Source organism: Rhinoraja longicauda, chromosome 31, assembly GCF_053455715.1.
Source record: "Rhinoraja longicauda isolate Sanriku21f chromosome 31, sRhiLon1.1, whole genome shotgun sequence".
Lineage (NCBI taxonomy): Eukaryota > Metazoa > Chordata > Chondrichthyes > Rajiformes > Arhynchobatidae > Rhinoraja > Rhinoraja longicauda.
In genome coordinates, this window is record NC_135983.1 from 10108931 (window position 1) to 10128573 (window position 19643).

Below are 19643 nucleotides of genomic sequence, written 5' to 3' on the forward strand. Positions count from 1 at the left end.
TCTATCTATGTCAATTCCCTACCCCCAATACCATGTGCTCTAATTTTGCCTACTTATCTCCCATGCGGGACCTTATCAAAGGCTTTCCGAAAGTCCAGATACATCACATCCACTGGCTCTCCTTCATCCATTTTACTTGTCACATCCTCAAAAAATTCCAGTAGATTAGTCAAGCAGGATTTCCCCTTCGGAAATCCATGCTGACTTGGACCAGTCCTTTTACTGCTATCCAAATGCAACATTATGACTTCTTTGACAATTGACTCCAGCATCTTCCCCACCACCGATGTCAGGCTAACTGGTCTATAATTCCCTGTTTTCAGAGAGAAAAATGTGATAACATTAGCTAACCTCCAATCCACAGGAACTGATCCTGAATCTAGAGAATTGTTCTTTAATTTTTTGCACTACCTAGGATCTTTCAAGTGGAATCTTGCACAATCCTGCTGCTTTGCACTCACCGTTGTATTTATTCTTGCTCTTATCGTTACATCTGCTCACGCTTCACTTTGTAAGCTTTATGTGAACAAGGAATTTAATTGCACCCTGGTGTGTATGAAAATACACAGAGCTAAAATGATGTGCATGTGACCGTGTCGACAACAACAGACTTGAGTAAATGTCGGATGAAGTCTTAATCCCTCGAAGGCATTCTGTATCTCGAATGGCCAGGCCTAGCACCTCTCCCACTTCCTTCCTGCCGGAAAACTGAGTTCCTGAATCCGCAAATAAACTTGGCAGTGGGGAGCATCCCTGCTGCCTGTTAGTTCCACCCTTGCCTCCATGTCCAGCAGTGTGCTGAACAATACGCTCTCCGTGTGGGACTTCACGCCGACAGTGTGTGCTGTTCTGCCCACCGTACTTGGTCCTTCTGTCGTGCTTAGAAGACTCCTTTTCAGTCTGAAGAAGGGTCTCGACCCGAAACGTCACCCATTCCTTCTCTCCTGAGATGCTGCCTGACCTGCTGTGTTACTCCAGCGTTTTGTGAATAAATACCTTTTCTGACAAGATGTGTTTCTCCGAGCCTCTAAGAGGCTCTTGGATAGGCACGTGGATATGTGGGGGATGGAGGGATGTGGGCCGAAGGGCCTCTACCTGTGCTGTAGTGTTAACGTAGAACATAGAACAGGACAACACAAGAACAGGCCCTTCGGCCCCTCAATGTCTGTGATGAACATGATGCCTAGACTATCTCATCTCCATACTGCCTATCACATAGTCTTATCACATGCACCATATCGCTCCAATCCTGTCCTATCCATGTACATGTCTAATTGTTTCTTAAACGATGGGATAGTCCAAGCCGTCATTTTTGGTAAACCTCCTCAGCGCCCTTTCTAAAGCCGCCACGTCCTTCCTGTAAATGGGCGAGCAGAACTGCAGGCAATTCTTTGAATTCAGCCTAACCAAGGTCTTGTAATGATGCTGCATCATGACTCGTGGACTCAATGCCTCAGCCTATGAAAGCAAGCATCACTCTCTATACTTGCGTTACCATTTTCAGGGAGTTATGGACAGGGATCCTAAGATCCTTCTGCACATCGATGCTGTTACGGGTCATGCCATTAATTGTATATTTTCCCCTTACATTTAACCTCCCAAACTGCAACATGTCGCACTTGCCCAGGTTAACCTCCACTTGCCATTTCTCTGCCCATTCCTGTAGCTGATCCATATTCAGCTGTATTCTTTGACAGCCTTGCTCACAGTCGGACCATCCCAGCAATCTCGGTGTCATCTGCAAACTTCTGAACCAATCTCCGTCCAAGTCGTTAATGGAGATCACAAACAGCAGAGCTTCCAGCACAGATCCCTGCGGAACTCCACTGCGCACAGACCTCCATCCTAAATACTATCCTTCCAACTACAACCCTCCCCGCCTTCTATCAGTGAGCCAGTTCTGAATCCAGGTCTACGTTCTGAGGATAGACACAAAATGCTGGAGTAATGGGTCGAGACCCTTCCTCAGTCTGAGAGACATGGGAACGGTGAACGAGAGATATAGACAGTGATGTGGAGAGATATGGAACAAATGAATGAAAGATATGCAAAAAGTGATGATGATAAAGGAAACTGGCCATCGTTAGCTGTTTGTTGGGTGAGAACGAGAAGCTGGTGCGACTTGGGTGGGGGAGGGATGGAGAGAGAGGGAATGCAGGGGTTACTTGAAGTTAGAGAAATCAATATTCATACCACTGGGCTGTAAGCTGCCCCAAGCAACATATGAGGTGCTGTTCCTCCATTTTGTATTTAGCCTCACTCTGACAATGGGGGAGGCCCAGGACAGAAAGATCAGTGTGGGAATGGGAAGGAGAATTAAAGTGTTTGGCAACCGGGAGACCAGGTCTATGTTCTGCATGCTGCCTCGACACAGCTGTTAGTCAGCCCAGGAACCTGAAATGGTTAATTACCCTCGGACTTTGTTTGAAAGAGGAAATGGAATAGTCTTACGGTGGTGTGAGTAACAAGAATGTCAGTGCACACTTGAATCTGTTTAGACCTGTAGCTGTTCTGACACATCGTTACACCAGGACGTCTAACACAGAAGCCTCGCCACAGGGAACTGGAGCGATGTGATTTTGCATTTCCATATTCCTGTTCTTTCCCAATAACTGTCACTCTTTGTATCTTGAGATCTCTCTGCCTCCTCCCCCAGTATATTCAGCAACTTGGCCTTCCCTAGCCTCTGCAATAGAAAATTCCTCAGCTTCACCCTCCTGTCAGATCCCAATCCTCAAGTCACTGCTTTGCACAGAAAGTGGAGGCCAGGCACAGTTATCTGCTTGAAATTCATTTGCTAATCACGCATCTTATTTTCATTGAATCGTGGAATCATACGGTGCGGTATAGAGGCCTTTCGGTCCATCTTGTCTATGTTCATCCCATTACCTACGTTAGGCCCGTATCCCTCTTTGCCTTTCCTGTCCATGTACCTGTCCCAACGACCTCTAGGCTAATTTCCGAGCCCATTGTTACCGGGTCGACCCGTCTGATTTACGACCCGGTCTAATCCAGGCGGCTCCAGGCCTCGGGTGATCGAAGAAACCCGGAGCTTGTGCGGACCCCAGGAATGGTTCCGAGCCTGGAATGCTCACTTGGAATTCCCGCTGGGAATGAACCCCGTGAAGCAGTGGGGGTAGAGTCTGTACGTCCACATGGTGACGCAGCGGATAGAGTTGCTGCCTCGCGGTGCCAGAGGCCCGGGTTCCATCCTGACCTCAGTTGCTGTCTGTACAGAGTTTGTACGTTCTCCCTGTGACTGCGTGGGCTTTCTCCAGTTTACTCCCACATCCCAAGGACATGAAGGTTTGTAGGTTAATTGGCTTCTGTAAAATGGCCCTAGGGTGTAGGATAGAACTAATGTACGAGGTGATCGCTAGTCGGTGCGGACTGGGTGGGCCGAAGGGCCTGTTTCCATGCTGTATCTCTAAGCTAATCATGGCAGGAGTTTGGGGCAATGCTGCTGATGTCTCTGGTTCAACCATCCCTTGTCCATTGGAGAAACCGAGAAGCAAGACACACCTTCAGGTATCCTGCTCTGGAACAACATTGGAGCACTGTGAGCATCTGGTTTACCTTGGTGTAAACCTTGACCTGGAATGAGCTGTCAGAGAAGTGCACACAATTATGACTTTTAAAATATATTTGGATAGAAATATGGATAGGAAAGGTTTAGAGGCCAAATGTAAGTAAATGGGACAAGGTGGGCCGAGGGGCCTGTTTCCATGCTGTACAGCTCGATGACTCTGTGTCTGAACTTTGAAGATGATGGTTAAACCAAACTTGCAGGGGGGATTTCTTGGTTAAAGGGGAAGGGGGACATTTTGAGGAGGGTTAATCTAAGGGGTTTGCACATGGCTTCTTGGCCTTGAGGCTCGGATAACTGTATAGGAGCTCGCGAGCTGCCGGAATCAAATTGTCACCTAAACCCAGGACTGGTCCATCTGACCCACCTCCCCCACCTCGGACTGTCGACCCTATCCATGCCTCTCATAACTTCATATATCAGTTGCCATCATTGCTGTGTGTGTGTGTGTGTGTGTGTGTGTGTGTGTAGTTTGAGAGCTCAGAACTTGCCTTGTTTGGTCAGGGCATTGAGTATGAGAGTCAGGAAGTCATGATGCATCTCCATAAGACTTTGGTGAGGCCACGTTTAGAGTATTGCGTGCAGTTCTGGTCGCTCCATTACTGGAAGGATACGGTGGATTCGGAGAGGGTGCCAAGGAAGTTTACTGGAATGTTCCCTGGATCAGGGGTTTATTAGCCACAGGTTTGGACAAAAACCTATTTCCTCTGGAGTACCCGAGGATGAGGAGAGAACTGACAGATATAAAGTTATGAGATATAGATTGGATAAGAGTCAGAACCCTTTTCCTAGCATGGAAATGTCAAAGACTAGAGTAGAGGGCATGGCTTCAGAGGGGCAAAGTTTAAAGGAGATATACGGGGCAAGTGTTTACACAGGATGGTGGGTGCCTAGAACACGCTGCCAGGGATAATGGTGGAAGCCGATGCAATAGTGACATTTAAGAGGCTTTTAGTTGGGCACATGGATATGCAGGGAATGGAGGGATATGGATTATGTTCAGCAGGATGGCACGGCTGGTAGAGCTGCCACCTCACGCTGTTGAAAACATGGGTTTGATCCTGAATTTGTGTACCTGTCTGTGTGGAGTTTGCACGTTCTCCCCCGACCTCATGGGTTTCCACTGGGTGCTCTGGTTTCCACCCAATGACATGCGGGTTTGTGGGTTAATCGGCCTCTGTAACATTGCCCCTAGTGCGCGGGGAGTGGATGAGAAAGAAGGGAAATATAGAATTAGTATGAACGGGGTGATCGACGGTCGGCGTGGGCTCGATGTGCCGAAGGGCCTGTTTCTGTGCTGTATCTTAGAATCAAAACCTTGCCCTGACCCCCCTTCGTACAGTACATCATCCATTCAAAGATGCGCGGGTTTGTAGGATAATTGGCCCTCTGTGAAATTGCCCCTGGTGTGTAGGGGGTGGATGAGAAAGTGGGATAACATAGAACGAGTGTGAATGGATGATCGATGGTCGGCGTGGACTCGGTGGGCAGGAAGACCTGTTTCCATGCAGTATCTCTAAACTGAGCTTGGTCTCATGTTTGATGCAGACATTGTGGGCCGAAGAGCCTGCTCCTGAGCTGTGCTGTTCTGCAGAACTGATTTACATGCTATCAAGATGCTGAAAGCCACACACTGAGAGATTATTAACTCTTACCTACATAGGAATGCTGAGCTCATGTCTCTCACTACACTTATCTGTCATTCAGTGATAGGCTGCGGTCAGGTAGCATCTAGATCCAACCTAGGTAACTTCTTAAACGACATCTGAAACCCTGGTGTTTCAATTCCTTATCTAATCTCATCGACTGAGCCAGCAGAGGCACTCTCTCATGGGGCAGATAATCTGGCTTTTCGTGTGAAACATTATGATAAATGTGACTAATATCTGGCAGATGCTGCCAGAGGAGATGATGCATTTAGTCCTGAACACCACATTGAAGAGGCATTTCGACAGACACGTAAACAGGCATAGACAGTTACAGACTGAGATGAGATTAGATTAGTTTACACCAGCGTACAACAAGATTCCATGGTTGCATGAAGTTCACCTCAGCAGCGTAACTGAGCAAAAAGGACAGCGTGGAAATGATGGCCTCAAAGGCCCATTTCTGTGCCAACTTTATGTTTGATTATACCGGCAGAATTTTACTGGTTTAGTGAGGCATCTTCCCCAGTCAGCATTGATGAAAAGAGATAGACTGTACAATTGATGTGTTGTTTTATAGTGAGGAAGATGGTCTTAGATTACAGAATGGGAGTGGTCAGTGGGGCAGCACAGTGGCTCAGCGGTAGAGCTGCTGCCATACAGCGCCAGAGACTTGTGTTCGATCCTGTCTACGGGTGCTGTCTGTACAGAGTTTGTATGTTCTCCCTGTGACTGTATGGGTTTTCTCCGGCTGCTCCGGGTTCCTCTCACACTCCAATCGACATCCTGGATTGTAGGTTAATTGGCTTCTGTAAATTGGCTCTGGTATGTAGGATGGAACTAGTGTATGGTTGATTGTTGGTCGGCGTGGACTCAGTGAGCCGGTGGGCCCGTTTCCACGCTGTATCTCTAGTTTAAAGTCTAAAGTCAAAACAGCACAGTGGTGGGCTTGGTCGAGCCACTGCTTCTGAGCATGAGAGATCCAGGTTTGATCCTGACCTCCTCCTGCACTGTCTGTGTGGAGTTTACACGTTCCACCTGTGACCACGTGAAATTTCCTCCCGGTATCCCCACCTCCGAAAGACATGCAGATTGGTAAGTTGTAGACGCAAGGAACTGCAGTTGCTGGTTTACCAAAAAAGTGCTGGAGTAACTCAGCAGGTCAGGCAGCATCTCTGGAGGTTGTGAACAGGTGACGTTTTGGGTCAGGACCTTTCTTCAGATGACGTTTCAGAAGAAGAGTCCCGATCCGAAACGTTGCCCATGCATGCCATCCAGAGATGCTGCCTGGCCCGTCAGGTTGGTAAGTTAGAGGGCCACTGTGAATTGGCTGCATTGGGTAAGTGAATGCTGGAATCTGTGGTAAGTTAACAGGAATGTGGGGGGGGGGGGGGGGGGATTATTGCAGGGCTAGTGTAAATGGTCAACATGGAGTCTGCAAGCTGAAGGACCTGTTATTGGTCGATAAGGTACTAGGAACTGATCATTTTTCCCTTATTTTGCCTGCTATGCCTGGGATAAATCAATGCTATAAAACCATGAATAGCTCGGGTCAATGCGCATAGTCTTTTTCCCTAAGGTTTGGGAATTATGAACCAGACGACATAGGTTTAAAGTAAGAGGGGAAAGTTTTAAAAGGAACCTGAGGGGTAACTTATTCACACAGAGAGTGGAGAGTATATGGGACAATGTTGAGGGCAGGTCAACCTGACAGGTAAAAGACATTTGGACAGGTGCATTGCTATGAAAGGTTTAGGATATGGGCCAAATGCGGGCAAATGGGACTAGCTTAGATGGGGCATCAGGGTCAGTGTGGATGAGTTGGGCCGAGAGACCTGTTGCCATGCTGCATGACTCTAAGATTAATTAAGTTAAATGGGTTAATGTTAAATGGGGCATCTTGGTCGGCATGGGCGAGTTGGGCCGAAGGGCCTGTTTCCGTGCTGTATGACTCTCTGACTATATATTGGGATAAAGACAGAGCATGCAGGAAACATTCAGCAGCTCGAGTGGCTCTCTGTGGAGAGAGAAACAGAGTTAATGTGTTCGACCTGAAATGTTAACAGTGTTGCTGTGCCACAGATATTGAGCCCACCCTCCCAGCTTTTTCTGCTCTCGTTTTTAAAACAAGCACTGCCTAAAAAAAAAAGGCAGAGAAAAGATTACGATCATCAGAAGAATTTGAAGGAAGGAGTTTGAGTGTCACTCTGAGAGAAAGCGGTGGGAGGATGTGGCAGGCAGTTGGCAAGCTCTGACTTGTTTCCATCTTCACCATCACTGGGACCATCGAGGGTTTTTGCTCGCGAAGGGGTGAGAATTGCGAATGAGTCTGCAGAAAACACCCAGAGCAAAATGTAACCGGAAATCCACACCACTGCTGTTTTACAGTGCCGAGCAAATTCTTATCAATTATCAGTGGTAAAGTACCGAAGTCAATTGTCAAGAACATGAACACTAGCTCGGACACATACGGATTAGCAAGTGTTTGTTAAAGTCACAGAGTCATAGAGTGATACAGTATGGAAACAGGCCCTTCGGCCCAACTTGCCCACACCGGCCAACATGTCCCAGCTACACTTGTCCCACCTGCCCGCGTTTGGTCCATGTCCCTCCAAACCTGTCCTCTCCATGTACCTGTCTAACTGTTTCATGAATGTTGGGACAGTCCCAGCCTCAACTACCCCCTCTGGCAGCTTGTTCCATACACCCACCACCCTTTGAGTGAAAAAGTTACCCCTCGGATTCCTGTTAAATCTTTTCCCCTTCACCTTAAACCTATGCCCTCTGGTCCTCGATTCACCTATTCTGGATGAGACTCTGTGCATCTACCCGATCTAATCCTCTCATTATTTTAAAGGCAAATTGTTTTCCACTAAACCAATGAAATAAATGACAGAAAGTATAGGTGATGGTGGCATGCATCATCATGGAAGACTAGAGTACATAGATTAAGGTGAGTGGGGCAAAGTTTAAAGGAGATATACAACCTTTTCTACACAGGGTGGTGGGTGCTTAGAACAGATGGCAAAGGGAGCCTATTCTCACACTTTATGACTGTCTGACACCTCAGAGCTGAAACCAGTGTCCTCAGCTTAGAAAGGGGAGTGGTGATGGTGCCATGGGGCACTTGATGAATAAACTAAGATGGTCAGTAGATGAAGAGCAACAGATGTTCAAACAGCAGCAGATGTTCAAACAGCGGCAGATGTTCAAACAGCGGCAGATGTTCACTGTGGCAGATGTTCACTGGCAGATGTGCACACCGTGTCAGATGTTCAAACAGCTGGTTCACAACACTCTTGTCTCCTTTCCATACTTTACTTAAGCGATACAGCGTGGAAACAGGTCCTTCGGCCCACTGAGTCTGTGCCAAGCAGCGATCACCCCATAAACCAGCACTATCCTACACACACTGAGGACAATTTCACAATTTTACCAAAGCCAATTAACCTACAAACCTGTACGTCCTTGGAATGTGGGAGTAAACAGGAGCACCCGGAGAAAACCCACCCGGTCACAGGGAGAACGTACAAACTCCGTACAGACAGCACCTGTAGTCAGGATCTAACCCGGGTGTTTAGTGCTGTAAGGCAGCAACTCTACCACTGCGCCACCGTGCCGCCCCTTCATCTCAAGCCTTTGGCTGCTCATCTGCTCATCAACATCTCCCTCCCCTTACCTGCATCCACCTATCACTTGGCAAGCTTTGTTTTGCCCCTCACCTTTTCCCAACTTCCTCTCCCTACTCTAATCAGTCCGAAGAAGGGTCCTGACCTGCAAAGTCACCTATCTCCATGTTCTCCAGAGATGCTGCCTGGCCCACTGAGTTACTCCAGCACTTTGTGTCCACAGCACTCAGCAAGATTTTGTCCCAGTTCGAAAGAGGAATTCCATGAGGTGAGGCTCAATCTGCAGTTAACAAAAGAGAGCAAGGACAATATGTGGTGGAAAGGTACAGATAACATGTGTAGGAGGGAACTACACCAAAGATAGACCCAAAAATGCTGGAGTAACTCAATGGGACAGGCAGCATCTCTGGAGAGGACGACTGGGTGACGTTTCAGGTCAAGATCCTTCTTCAAACTGATGCTGCCTGTCCCGCTGAGTTATTCCAGTATTTTGTGTCTATCTATAATTGAAAGGGTAGTTGAGAGGCCATTAGGCTGCAGTTTTTGGATCCAGGAACAAAACTCACAAAGGAGGAGAAAAACTGATTTGAGAGAAAACTTTAAACCCAATGTCACATCAAACAGTTAAAGTTCAGAGAGTCAAGATTGTCAAATGTACCAGGAACTTGTCATTATTGTCATTAGTACCAGGAACCGGACAATGAAATTCTTACTAGCTGCATCTTAACAGAACCATTAACGCAACCACACAACATATACATTTACTATAACCAGTAATAAAATTAATTAACAATCATGAATACTAGGAAACCGGACCATAATAATGTAAAACCCAAAGTCCATAGCAAAGATACTAGAGGAGCAAGATGGACCACTCCGTTGAAATCGCCTATACGGAAGTGTAGTACGCAAAGGAACGTAACGTCCGCCATTTTAATAAGCATAACCCGCCATTTGCTATGCCTCTCGTAGTGTAATCAGTGTTTTGGGGGAACGGTATGTGTGATGATACCATAAAAATGCAGAATATATCTCATCTATCAATTCACAGATTTTTATTATTTTTCTTTTTAAATGTTTCTGCAAGTTTCTGCAAGTTTCTGCCTACTAAAATGGCGCCATGACATACTACGGTTTTAAGGGCCGAGTGGTCCATCTGCTCTATTAGCTTTGGTCCGTAGAGCCACCAAAACAAAGTCTATATTAGGTCATAGTTACTGAGGCTGTAGTGAGTGTTGTGTCATGTACAAGAGCCCGAGAAGAAGCTGGTGGCCACAGTTGTCAGGCCCCTGTGCCATCTTCCCGATAGCAGTAGTGAGATGAGAGCGTGGCCAGGGTGGTGTGGTTCTTTGCTGATATCGACTAACTTTGAGGCAGCGCTTCCAGTAGATCCCATCGAAGGTGGGGAGATCAGGTGGGGAGATGGACCGGGCAGTGTCTACCACTCTCTGCAGTCCCCTTCACTCCCGGGCATTTGAGTTGCCGAAGCAGGCCGTGATACAACCTGCTCTTCATCGTTCACCAAGGGACGTATAAATAGGAAGTGGCTCAGGTAAATGTCGAGCCTCCGGAGAACTAGGCTGGTGAATTAATGACAGCATGCAAAGAAAGTGTCCATATTTCTGACGATCTTCTCCCTGGAGAACATGACAAATAAGATAACAGAGGGGTTAATTTCAAATTACAGAGGAAGTTGTAAAAATCCCAATCATGAGGGGTAGTGTATTAAACTAGATCACAGGGCCAAGAACGGACACACAGCACAGAAGCCTGACAAACGACAACCGAGAGTTTTAAAGGAAGGAACAGCAGAGACAAGCGGGCCGACCAGTGGTTGGAATTTTTCAAAAACTCATTAAATTCCTGGAAGGTGGCAGAAGTTTGGCAAACAGACAAAGTGAGTCCCCTGTTGAAAAAGAGATGAAGACCGGTGACATGGGACGACAGGCCAGTTAGTTTAACATCTATTGTGGGAAAGACTCGGACGTCAGTAGTCAAAGCGGAAGTAATTAATCATTTAGGAGACCTGAATATATAGTCAAACCAAGTCAATGTAGTTTTATGGCAGAAACAACCCTGACTCCTGTTCTCAATTGAATATGCATAATCAGAGTCACCATTGTCTGACAATTAGGTTTAGGTTTATTGTTGTCACATGTACCCAGGTACAGAGAAAGGCTTTGTTCTGCATGCTATCCAATCAGTGTGGAAGAGGGAAATGCAGATGCTGGCTTAAACCGAAGATGGAAACAAGAAGCTGGAGTAACTCAGTGGGACAGACAGCGTCTCTGGAGAGAAGGAATGGGGGACGTATTCGGGTCGAGACCCTCCTTCTCTCCAGAGATGCTGCCTGTCCCGCTGAGTTACTCCAGCTTTTTGTGCTATCCAATCAGATCAGGTATACCAAACAAAAATAGAAATCAAGTCACACTCATGTACAAAAGATAGAGCAAAGGGGGAACATATAAAATTCTTAAGGGATTGGACAGGCTAGATGAAGGAAAAATGTTCCCGATGTTAGGGGAGTCCAAGACCAGGAGTCACAGTTTAATAATAAGGGGTATGCCATTTCGGACTGAGATGAGGAAAACACTTTTCACCCAGAGAGTTGTGAATCTGTGGAATTCTCTGCCACAGAAGGCAGTGGAGGCCAATGCACTGGACAGAGTGAATTCAACAGAGAGTTAGATATAGCTCTTAGGGCTAACAGAATCAAGGGATATGGGGAGAAAGCAGGAATGGGGTATTGATTTTGGATGATCAGCCATGATCGTATTGAATGGTGGTGCTGCCCCGAAGGGCCGAATGGTCTACTCCTGCACCTATTTTCTATGTTTCTAAGAAACAGAGTGCAAAGGAGAAGGTATAGAGTACATAAAATAGAGCAAAGGAAAGATACAGAGTACAAAGGGGAAGGTACAAAGTGCATGCAATGGAGCAAAGGGGAATGCATAGAATGCATACAACATGTGGAGCAAAGGGAAGATACAGATTGCAGTGCAATTAGTGCACATTGGAACTTTTAACTGCACACAAGATTATCCTGTGCTTTAGCCAAAAATCTTTTCAACTACAGTGGACAAGGTGGTCCAAGGTGAGAATCACCATGAATCCAAGAAGCAGTTCTCAGCCATGATTACAAAGGAAATATTAAAATGTGAGAAGAAGTTTACCTCCAGATTCAGGGAAAGCTTTTTCCCAGCTGGTTAGTAACTGAACCATCCTGTCTACAACTGGAGAGTGGCCCCGAGCTACTATCTACCTCGTTGGAGACCCTCAGACTATCTTTAATCAGACTTTACTGGACTTTATCTTGCACTAAACGTTACTTCATTTATCGTGCATCTGTGCGCTGTGGATGGCTAGATTGTAATTAGGTATCGTCTTTCCGCTGACCGGATAGCACGCAACAAAAGCTTTTCACTGCACCTCGGTCCACGTGATATTGACTAAACTAAACTAACTATCTGAGTGCTGAAAGAGGTGGCTCCACAGCACAAAACTCAGAGAAGGAAGTGTAGACTTGTTTTGCATAAGGTCATTTATCCTCGGGCACAAGTGGATGCAAATAGACTGCAACATGTCAAAGAGAAAGGCGAAGCGATTGTGAATCGTAAGGTGACCTGAGCACATTGCAGAAGTTAGTTAATCCCCATGCATAGTCCAACACTCTGCTGGATCTTTGCAGGTACCTCAGTCACTGAAGGAAACTAAAAGTGATGAAACTGGGGCAAGAACGGCAGAAGGGGTGTCAGAAGAGTATGCAGATGGAGTCTTTGTCCATTCGTTGTTGTGCAACATCATGGTGAAACTCTGTGGGACGCTTTGAGTTCTGAGGCAGGAGATGTAGTCAGTCACGCACTGCAGGGTGGCATCGAGACAACAATCTCACCAGCAGAACCAAGAATAGGTTAGAGTGGGTGTGGAGAGGATGTTTCCACTGGTGGGAAAGTCTAGGACTAGAGGTCATAGCCTCAGAATTAAAGGGCGATCTTTTCGGAAGGAGATGAGGAGAAATTTCTTTCGTCAAAGGGTGGTGAATCTGTGGAATTCTTTGCCATCGAAGGCTGCGGAGGCCAAGTCAGTGGATATTTTTGAGGCAGAGATAGAAGATTTTTTATTAGTATGGGTGTCAGGGGTTATGACCTCATGATCACAGTGAATGGCAGTGCTGGCACGAAGGGCCGAACGGCCTACTCCTGCACCTATTGTCTATTGACTTATGAGTGAAGGAACAACGTGCATGCTGAGCAAGAGGCTTTGGCCATTAACTCTGCAGTGAAAACATTTCATCCATTCACCTTGGGCCGGCCTTTTCCTTTGGCTGCAAGCACAAACCTTGGAAAGTAATTCCCGGCCCTAATCTGGAAATAATCAGGAATGTCTGGGGATGTTCTCTGATCTCACGATCGCACGATCCGAACAAAATGCGCCGTCGAGATCACCATGTGAACCTTCAAACAATGATTGTAAATGCAGGGACAGATGGGCAGCAGTGGCGCAGTGAGTGGAGCTGCTGCCTCACTCACGGTGCTTGAGTACTGCCTCTGGTACTGTCTGTGCGGAGTTTGCACGGGCTCTCTGTGCCCGCGTGGGTTTCCTCCGGGTGCTCCGGTTTCCTCCGGGTGCTCCGGTTTCCTCCCACATCCCAAAGACCTGAGGGTTTGTCGGTTAATTGGCCTCTGTAAATTTCCCCTCTCCTGTGTGGGAAGTGGATGAGAGAGTGAGATAGCATAGAACTAATACATACTATTTTCTTTACTGCAGATTGATTTAGTCATTTGAATTTTAGTTGTCCAACTGTTGAGGACGGATTATGAATTTGCATCTCCGTGTATTTTAAGAGTCGAGAGTGTATAATTGTCATATTTACCAGGAACGAAGCAATGAAATTCGTACTTGCAGTAGTATACGGGCCTGTAAAACAATACGCACAGATAATACGTAATAACCAACATTCAATAAAATTATAACCACAATACTAGGCAAAAATAACAAAATCCTTAGTGCAACCAAAGACAGTCCTTAGTTCAAACCTGAAGTTAGTGTTGTGCTGTATTTAAGCGTCTGGTGGCTGTTGGGAAGAAGCTATTCTTGAACCAGGTGGTCGCAGTTTTGAGACTCCTATACCTGCTCCCAATGGTAGGGTTATGGTCAAGGTTGTGTGGGTCTTTGATGACACTGGCTGCCTTTTTGAGTCAGTGCCTCCTATCAGATCCCTTCAATGACGGAGAGGTCAGAACTGGTGATGGAGCGGACTATGTGTCCACCAATCTCTGTTGTCTCCTTTGTTCCTGAGCGTGAGATTAGCAAAACCGGGTGCTGATGCAACCAGTCAATGTGCTTTCTACTGTACCACTGTAGAAGTTCAAACGAGTATTGAACTCGATGTATTGAATCTCCTCGATCTTGCGCGGAAGTAGAGGCCTTGATCGGTTTTCTTCATGATTCCACCAACATGGTCTTAACCAGGACGGATCTTCATAGACGTGTCTGCCGAGGAGGCTGTTGGCTCTCTCGACCGCCAACCCATGTATGAATTAATCTTTGTGGATGTTCAACTTTCCCCTTCTAAAGTCAACAATCAGCTCCTTGGTCTTGTTGACGTTGAGAACAAGATTGTTCTAACACCATTCCATCAGATCTCCCCTCTACCCCCCCACCCCTATTTTCAGACTCTCCATTAGCAGTTATTCGTCAAACAATGGTGGTATCGTTAGCGAATATAAAGACCGCGTTGTGTTTGTGTCTGGCTACGGAGCAGGCCAGGAATTACGAGTCCTGTGGTAGAACAGTAGTGGTACTGGACTGCTAAATCCAATCAAGAATTCATTGCAATTCATCGGCCTGAAGAAGGGTTCCAACCCGAAACGTCACCTGCTCCTTTTCTCCAGAGTTTTTGCCTGACCCACTGAGTCGTTCCAGCGTTTTGTGTTTATCTTCGGTATAAAGCAGCATCTGCAATTCCTTCCTACACAATGAATCATTGCTATATTTCAATAACACCGTGCCTGTGCGGTGAACTTGCTCAGTGCTGGAGCGTAATCTCTTGCACCATCCCCAGTCCTCCTGGCTATTTCCACGAACCTTGCAGCAGGAATCCAACGTAAACACAGAGAATGCAGGAAATAACCGTCGGGTCACATCGCAACGTCTCAAAGCCGTGTTGATGTGTGTTGAGGAAACAGGTAGCAGTTGTGAAGATAACCGAAGAATTTAATTTGTACTCATTCCACGCACAGCCAGTGAGACGGCCAATTCTCTGCCAAAGGACCTTGCAATGGCTTGTGTTCCCGAATCCACTTACAAATACATTTACAAATTTGTCTGATTATTTCTGCTAAATTTACTGGGAACGTTTAAATGTCCGGAAGCAATGAATCTGCATGTGCGTGGGTGAGCTGGGAGGGGATGCACTCAGTAAACTGACAGCTTTCGAAAAAACAACCAACCATCAGGTTCTTGAACGGACACAATCACAGAGCCTTAACCCGACCTCGACAACGGAGCACTACAGACCAACTCTTGCAGGACAATTATTTCCTACTGTGATTTGCACTAAAGCCTTGTATTTTGCAATCTTCAATGCCTTGTAGAATTTCTGTTTAATTTCTGTGTCATTTATGTACAGTTTATGCTGCTGTGTGTTTGAGTGTATGAGCTTCTGATGCTGCTGAAAGAGTTAACTTTGCATGATGGGATGCTTGGCCATTGACCTGTTTGTGTGTTTGTGGAGCTTCCACATTGTTGTAAGTGAAGGAATGCTAATTGCTCATAAGGATGTGTCTGGTCGCTGAAACTTACAATCCCTGGAAACCACAGAAATAATAAAATGGTAGAATGAATGAACAGGATGAGCCTGAACTTTGGGTCCTGAATAGCTGATGTTTGCAAAATTGCACCAGGCAGGATATGACCATGTGATTCCTAAAGCTTGTTTGACGGTATATCCTGTTATGCCTGGGAAGAATGTCTGGGGAAGACGATGGACAATGCTCTTGTTAAGGTTAGGATGTGGTTAACTGTTGGCTACTTGTGGGAATGTGCAAACAAGACCTTCTGTGGTATGATAAGGATCCTTACCTTCGACTAATGACTTATTGTGTGGAATAGTTTATGACTGTAGGGTGACAAGTAAATTGTGTTCGATACAGTTTGTGATTGATTTGAAGGAAATGTTGTGTTAAACGTTCTTGCTGCAAATTCTGTATAAAAATGCTGCGAAAATGCTCATTCTTTGCGTGGGAGCAAGTGGAGTGCTGAGTATGGTCATACACCCTTCGCACTGGTCCCCCACTCCAGTCTGACGATAATTAAAGCTTTGCTTGGTTTACCTTTAACTGTTTGTGTTTTCTGTTTTAAGAACCGAACTTCAACACTGCAGCAGGCAAGGTTTTTGTTGTACCTGCACCATACCGTGTTTGTGCATGTGATAAACTTGACTCGACCTTCTCCATCTCTCTTCTTCTTGCTCCCTCCCTCTCTCCCTCCTTCCCTCTCCCTCTCCCCTTTTCTCTCAGCATTAAGATTATGGCATTAAGGGCTATGGGCCAAATGCAGTCAAATGGGACAAGGCATATGCCAACTTAATTAGCATGGACAAGGTGGGCTGAAGGGCCTGTTTCTGTGCTGTATAACTCCATTTATACGCTAAAACCCTTGTTTGTTTCTTTGTTTGTTCCTGAACTACAGCCAAAACGGTACACGATAGCGTGACAATTTTAGGCCCGCCTTACTCACTGTCATCCCTTTGGTGCTAATGGAAGAAGTTTCATTGAAATCGGTGTTACATTTTAAAAGTTATTCACATTTTAAAGTTTAAATCTATCTCCTACGGAGGGAGGGAGGGGGGGAGGGGGGAGGAGAGAGGATAAGGGGGGTTGAGGAGGATGAAGTGGGGGGAGGGGAAGGGGAGGGGGAGGGGAAGGGGAGGGGGTGGAGGGGAGGGGGTGGAGGGGAGGGGGGTGAAGGGAAGGGGAGGGAGGGTATGGGGGGGGAGGGAGGGAGGGGAGGAGAGTGGAGGGGGGAGAGTGGGGAGATGGGGAGGAGAGGGTGCTGCACCAATGCAGGTGAGGTTTGGGCCCACTTGGTCTAGTATTTTATAAACCTCAACTAGATCACAGCGTTAAGGACTATGTATGTAAATGTGGGGCATTCAACAGCGCTATAACTCTGAGACTCTACCAAAATAACCAGTGGGATGTTTCCTCTTACAGCACGGTCGGACCTGATCCCCAGCCCACCGACCTACAACTCCGACTACAACTACCTCACTTGGGAGGGCTACGCCAACATCAGCTACTTCACCCGCCTACTCCCGTCTGTACCCCAGGACTGCCCAACGCCCTCCGGAACTAAAGGTAAGGGCAACGGCCAAGGGCTCCCTACTGGAGATCGATCTTCCTGAACGGAGATTGCAGGTGGCTTAGTGTAATAACGGTAACGTCCACTGTTCCCAACGGCAGAGAAACATAGAAAATAGGTGCAGGAGGAGGCCATTCAGCCCTTCGAGCTAGCACTGCCATTCATTGTGATCATCCACAATCAGTAACCTGTGCCTGCCTTCTCCCCATATCCCTTGATTCCGCCAGCCCCTAGAGCTCTATCTATTAAATTCATCCAGTGAATTGGCCTCCACTGCCTTCTGTGACAGAGAATTCCACAAATTCAGTTTCCTGCACCTAGCTTGTCCAGTCCTTTTATAATTTTATACATCTCTATAAGATCCCCTCTCATCCTTCTAAATTCCAGTGAATACAAGTCCAGTCTTTGCAATCTTTCCTCATATGGCAACAGTCCCGCCATCCCGGGGATTAACCTCGTGAACCTACGCAATCCCAACAATTTCATGGAAAGGAAGAAACCAAAGAAGAATCATCACCATTTTATCGCGGGCTGCCATTAAACCCCGGCCAAAGGCTTACGAACCATCACTGAGTGAAGTTAAAGATGGAATAAGGAAGTGACTCCGGTAACAAATCGGACTGCACAGGTGAGCAGCTGGTGGAGCCGCTGCCTCACAGTGCAGGTGAACTGGGATCGATCCTGATAGACACAAAATGCTGGAGTAACTCAGCGGGTCAGGCAGCATCTCTGGAGGGAAGAAATGGGTGACGTTTCGGGTCGAGACCCTTCTTCAGACTGAAATCTTGGGTGCTGTCTGTTTGAAGTCTGCAGGTTCCCCTTGTGACAGCATGCTTCCTCCTACATTGAGTATTTTTTTAAAGCAGAGATTGACAGGTTCTTGATTAGTAAGGGTGCCTAAGGTTATGGGGAGAAGGCAGGAAAATGAGATAGATAGATCAGCCATGATGGAATTAGTGGAGTGGACTCGATGAGCCACATGGCCTAATTCTGTTCTCATGACTTAACAACGATCCATGTCCGACAGAGATGCTGCCTGACCCACTGAGTTAATCCAGCAGTTACTGTAAGAAAATAACTGCAGATGCTGGTACAAATCGAAGGTATTTATTCACAAAGTGCTGGAGTAACTCAGCAGGTCAGGCAGCATCTCAGGAGAGAAGGAATGGGTGACGTTTTGGGTCGAGACCTTTCAGAAGGGTCTCGACCCGAAACGTCACCCATTCCTTCTCTCCTGAGATGCTGCCTGACCTGCTGCGTTACTCCAGCACTTTGTGAATAAATATCTTCCAGAAGTTACTGTCCTCTTTTGTAAATCGGCATCTGTATATCCTTAGCTTAGTTTAGAGATACAGCGTGGAAACAGGCTCTTTCCGCCCACCGGGTCGGCGCCGACCAGTGATCCCCGCACATTAACACTCTCCAAGCCAATTAACCTACAAACCTGTATGTCTTTGGAGTGTGGGAGGAAACAGAAGATCTCGGAGAAAACCCAGGCAGGTCACGGGGAGAACGTACAAACTCCGTACAGACAGCAGCTGTAGTCGGGATTGAACCCGGGTCTCCGGTGCTGCATTCGCTGTAAGGCAGCAACTCTACCGCTGCGCCACCGCGCCGCCCTGGAAAACTAAGAGTCCTTATGTCTACATTGTGTTGATAATGTTTGGTTGTGTGCCTTTCAGTGAAGTGACTTTGACGGTAGTCTCAAGGATGCAAGAAGGCTCAGTGTTATGCTCTGGGGCACACAGGAATTGGACTCAAACGCACGACTCACACACAAGAGTCAATTTGGAGAAAATAAAGGCGTTCTTTAATTTTCACATTAAAGAACACTGCGATTCGAACCAAAAACTCTAAACTTACTCAGCTACAAAAACATTAGTTGCAAAAATTACTTACTAGCTATACTACGACCGAGAGCACATGAATCACAATACGAACTGGCACAGGACAAAGGGAGGCGTGGACTATATATACATGAGGTAAGGGCACACAGGTGGAAACAATCAAGGCGGGGCTGACAATTACAATGGCAGGAAGTCAAGGGACCTGAAATGAGAATCTAAACACAGAACATGACACAAGACTAACAGATCTGACGGGACATTACACTCAGTGAGTTAGGATTGCGACGGGGCTGTTACAAATGCCACACAAGTGACGGAGTTTCTGGTGCAACTTTCCAGGGTATACGACGTGGCCGAACGCCACGGAATTGGCTCGGGATTTCCTGCTGAGGAGGACATTCATTCCAGATCCCCAGGGCTCCAACCTGATGTTCGCCTTCTTCGCCCAACACTTCACCCACCAGTTCTTCAGGTCAAACTTTGACCAAGGTCCAGGATTCACCAGAGCTCTGGGGCACGGGGTGAGTGACTGATTCCCGAGGCATTAACAGGCTGAGATTGCCGCAAACGC

The 19643-nt window shown here is 46.7% G+C and overlaps 1 protein-coding gene and 1 long non-coding RNA gene across 4 annotated transcripts in view; one reads left to right on the forward strand and one right to left on the reverse strand.

The window, feature by feature from the left end:
• Positions 1 to 19643, forward strand: part of LOC144608462 (prostaglandin G/H synthase 1-like) — a 52565-nt gene that overhangs the window by 18226 nt on the left and 14696 nt on the right. Inside the window, exons 1-3 of one of the 3 annotated variants that reach the window (XM_078426240.1) lie at positions 14854 to 15867; positions 17078 to 17221; positions 19412 to 19593. In XM_078426240.1, the coding sequence (XP_078282366.1) occupies positions 19501 to 19593 (93 nt within the window). In that variant the 5' untranslated portion in view covers positions 14854 to 15867; positions 17078 to 17221; positions 19412 to 19500. Of the gene's footprint in view, positions 1 to 14853; positions 15868 to 17077; positions 17222 to 19411; positions 19594 to 19643 lie in introns of those variants that run through there. The other 2 variants (XM_078426239.1, XM_078426238.1) reach the window with 2 other exon arrangements.
• On the reverse strand, positions 9523 to 14538 carry LOC144608465 (uncharacterized). The gene is made up of 3 exons (XR_013549203.1): positions 13898 to 14538; positions 13735 to 13778; positions 9523 to 10498 (listed from the first exon to the last, which is right to left on the reverse strand). It is a non-coding gene; the product is annotated as an uncharacterized LOC144608465 (long non-coding RNA).